This window comes from Salpingoeca rosetta, assembly GCF_000188695.1.
Source record: "Salpingoeca rosetta unplaced genomic scaffold supercont1.133, whole genome shotgun sequence".
NCBI lineage: Eukaryota > Choanoflagellata > Craspedida > Salpingoecidae > Salpingoeca > Salpingoeca rosetta.
In genome coordinates this window covers 1-3,391 of record NW_004754801.1, presented here as the reverse complement: position 1 = coordinate 3,391, position 3,391 = coordinate 1, and the positions used below count along the sequence as shown (strand labels likewise).

At 54.1% G+C, this 3,391-nt stretch overlaps 1 protein-coding gene across 1 annotated transcript; it reads right to left on the bottom strand.

Moving 5' to 3' along the window:
• Positions 1-272: 272 nt before the first annotated feature.
• Positions 273-3,362, bottom strand: PTSG_11511 (uncharacterized protein; the record flags this gene model as incomplete). Its single annotated transcript, XM_004987398.1, has 9 exons — positions 273-418; positions 697-775; positions 1,115-1,243; positions 1,483-1,639; positions 1,941-2,001; positions 2,245-2,372; positions 2,677-2,804; positions 3,003-3,046; positions 3,218-3,362. Coding segments are annotated over 9 exons (1,017 nt in total), but the record flags the coding sequence as incomplete, so codon positions are not given.
• Between the last annotated feature and the right edge of the window lie 29 nt (positions 3,363-3,391).

Here is a 3,391-nt window from a genome sequence, read left to right as displayed (position 1 = left end):
GGTTGTTTCCGTGTGTGTGTTTTTTTGTGTTTGGGGGGGGGGGGGGTGTGTGGGTGTGTGTGTGTGTGTGTGTGTGTGTGGGTGCGTTTGCGTGTGGGTGTGTGGGTGTGTGTGTGTGTGTGTGTGGCTTAAGGTGTTGTGGTTAAGTTGTGTTGTTTGTGTTGTTTGTGCACACAAAGCAGCAAGAACACCACAAACGAACAAACGAACAAATACAGCACACACAGCACACACACACACGCGCGCGCACACACACACAACAAAAATCGCACGTTGACGGTGGTGACGGAGAACGGGGCAGCAATGTCGAGGATGAAGACAGTGGAGTCGAAGTTGTCGTCGCCGCACTTGCCACCAAACACAAGCAGGCGGTCATTGTGCAGAACCATCGAGTGCCCACGGAACCCAGATGCCACAGCTGATGTGGCGTGACGTGTCGTGATGGGTGGTGGATTTGTTGGATGATGGATGTGACGGGTTGCGGGAGAGGAAGTGATGGGGATTGTGGGAAGGAGGGTGACAAGATGGGCACCGTGAGCAGGGCATTTGAATTGTTGACAGGGAACAATGCTAGCAAGCGCTGCTTTTGTTGTGTTGTTCCCTTGCTGCAGGACAAGGTGGGGCACAATCGAGAAAGCAAAAAAGACAACACCCATTGCAGAGCACCAACGACATGAGCTGCATCCGTCCAATCACCTGACTCGCTCGCAAAGTCATTCACAAACGTCCACTGCTCCGTGTTTGCATCGAACCGCCACAAGTCCGCCAGACACGACTGCATGTGATGGTGATGGTGATGGTGATGGTGATGGTGATGGTGATGGTGATGGTGATGGTGATGGTGATGGTGATAGTGATGGTGATAGTGATGGTGATGGTGATGGTGATGGTGATGGTGAAAGTGATGAAGGATGACTTGGTTGAAGGTGAGACGAGAAAGGAGCAGACATGGAGAAACAGCGCCGACGAACAAGAGCGACACAATCACAACACAATGAAGCACACACACGCACATACATTCACACACACACACACAAAATAACAGCAGTCACACACGCAAGCCTGCACGCATGCGCGCGCACATTCGCAGTAAACAGCACAGTTGCAAACTCACGGTTGCCGCCGCGCCGCCAAAGATGAGAAAGTTGAAGTTGTCGAGGGGCGCTACCGTATGCTCCACGCGCGCACGGGGACGCATTCCAGACTGCTGCTGCAGGTGCTCCCAGCGATCGGGCGGCGTAAACTGCAAATCGCACGTGAACACATACACACATGCACACGTGCAGTGGTGGCAAGGATTGTGACGGTGGTCTTGAGACATCGTCGGTTGCTTGCAGGCACAAACACGCACAAGCGCACGAACTCACTCACGCACAAGCGCACGTACGCAAGTTCCCCCTCCCCCCTTCACACACACACACACACACACACACACACACACACACACACACACACACACACACATATGAGCACGCGCCGCACCTTCCAGAGGTCTGAGAGGAGGATGCCACTGAAACCGGCAAACACATAGACAACGCCCCCTGGTCCCCTCATGGTGGCAGCGCCGGTGCGGGCGACGGGCTGAAGGCGCGCAACGTCCGCCTGCCATCGCAGGATGGTCGATGTGCCACGAAAGTCACTGCAGAGTCGAGACAGGGGGGGGGGACAGTGGCAGGCGCATGTGGGACGAGACAATGTGGGATGAGAGAATGTGGCAGCGAGCGTGAGAGAGGGAGAGTGAGTGAGAGAGAGAGAAGAGAGAGAGAGAGAGAGAGAAGAGAGAGAGAGAGAGAGAGAGAAAGTGTGTGTGTGTGTGTATGTGTGTGTGGCAAGGAATGTGCTTGCAAGTGACAGCAGGACGCATAAATATGACATGCACAACCAGAAACACGCACACAATAACCACCACACCCTCCTCCAGTCTCCACTGCAGCCTGCACCTGATGGGACGGGCTGTCCACAGTCGCATTTCATCACCAGAGCGCAACTCAAACAGGTGGCCTGGAGCAGAGAGCACACGCGCGCATTTGAATGTGAATGTGAATGTGAATGTGAATGTGAATGCGAGCACATGCACGAGCATGAGCGTGGAACAGTTAGTCAATGCTGTACTGCCTGCGGAGGCATAAAGATACGAGTGTATACACACTCCTACACACGCTCCTACACACACTCCTACACACACTCCAACACACACACAAAGGAAACAAAACAGCAACTAGATACACACACTCTCGTACGCACCGAAGATGAATGAGATGCCCTGGACTGTTGAGACGGAGAATCCGCCACTCGGGCGATCGTCATCAAGAAGAAGCGCAGGCAGCGCCACGTCATCCACAGCAGGGCTCACGGCTGTCGTGTCAAATTGCCTGCAGGCAATTCGGCAGGCCGTACACGTTGCAGTGGGCGAGCGAGTGTGAGGTGGCAGTGCACAATGTTTGTGTCATGTTCACGAGAATAGAAATACTGTCATGTATGTATCATGTTCGTGTGCACACAAGCTCCAGCAGCAAGCAGCCTCAGTACAGTGCGTGCATACATGAGCCATCCTATTGTCTCACCCCTTCCTGTGCCCCCCCCCCTCTCTCTCTCTCCCTCTCTCGTCTTTACATCATCCCTCACCCCTCCCCACCCCCTGCTTCTCCCAACCCACACAACTTCTGCGAGCCCTACCCTGTTGGGATGTCGTAAATGAAGGATGAAATGGAGGACCGTGGTTCCGTCAGACCAAACAGGCCCAGCAGCACCAACTGCGTGGACGACAGCGGTACGAGCGCCCCGCGATTGCGCAACACAAAGTCCTGCAGGCACGTGGTGGGTAAAAAGAAGAAGGGGGTAGTTTGAATGCACATGAGCGTGCTTGCTGACAGCGAGGGTGAATACGGGAGAGTGTGGTCAGTTTCATTGCACATGTGTGTGTGTGTGTGCGTGCGTGTGTGAGGCACGGTAACGAGCGCGGTGTGGTCATCGCTAACATCACCGCTTCCCCAATCACCGACATCGGTTTGGTTGGAGGCGAGGAGCAGGGTCACGTTGGCGGTTGCTGTGAAGAGGGTGCATATTGGGTACACAGCATGAGTTGAATGACAAAACAAGAAAACGACCTCTTGACAAAGCAAGGCGCGCGCGTACGCACACACACACACACACACAAACACACACAAACATACACACACACGCACACACACACACACTCGCACACTCAGTGACTTACTCTGGTTGGTGTCGAAATCAAAGCGCCACATGTCTGAGATGGAGCCGATGTCGCTGTCAATGGAGCGGCTAAATGCGTCCACGGGATTGTAAAATGGAATGGACAAGGAGGCGTTGCCCGGCGAAATGCCTCCAAACAGATACATCTGATGCATGCAAGCAAGGCGGTGAGCAT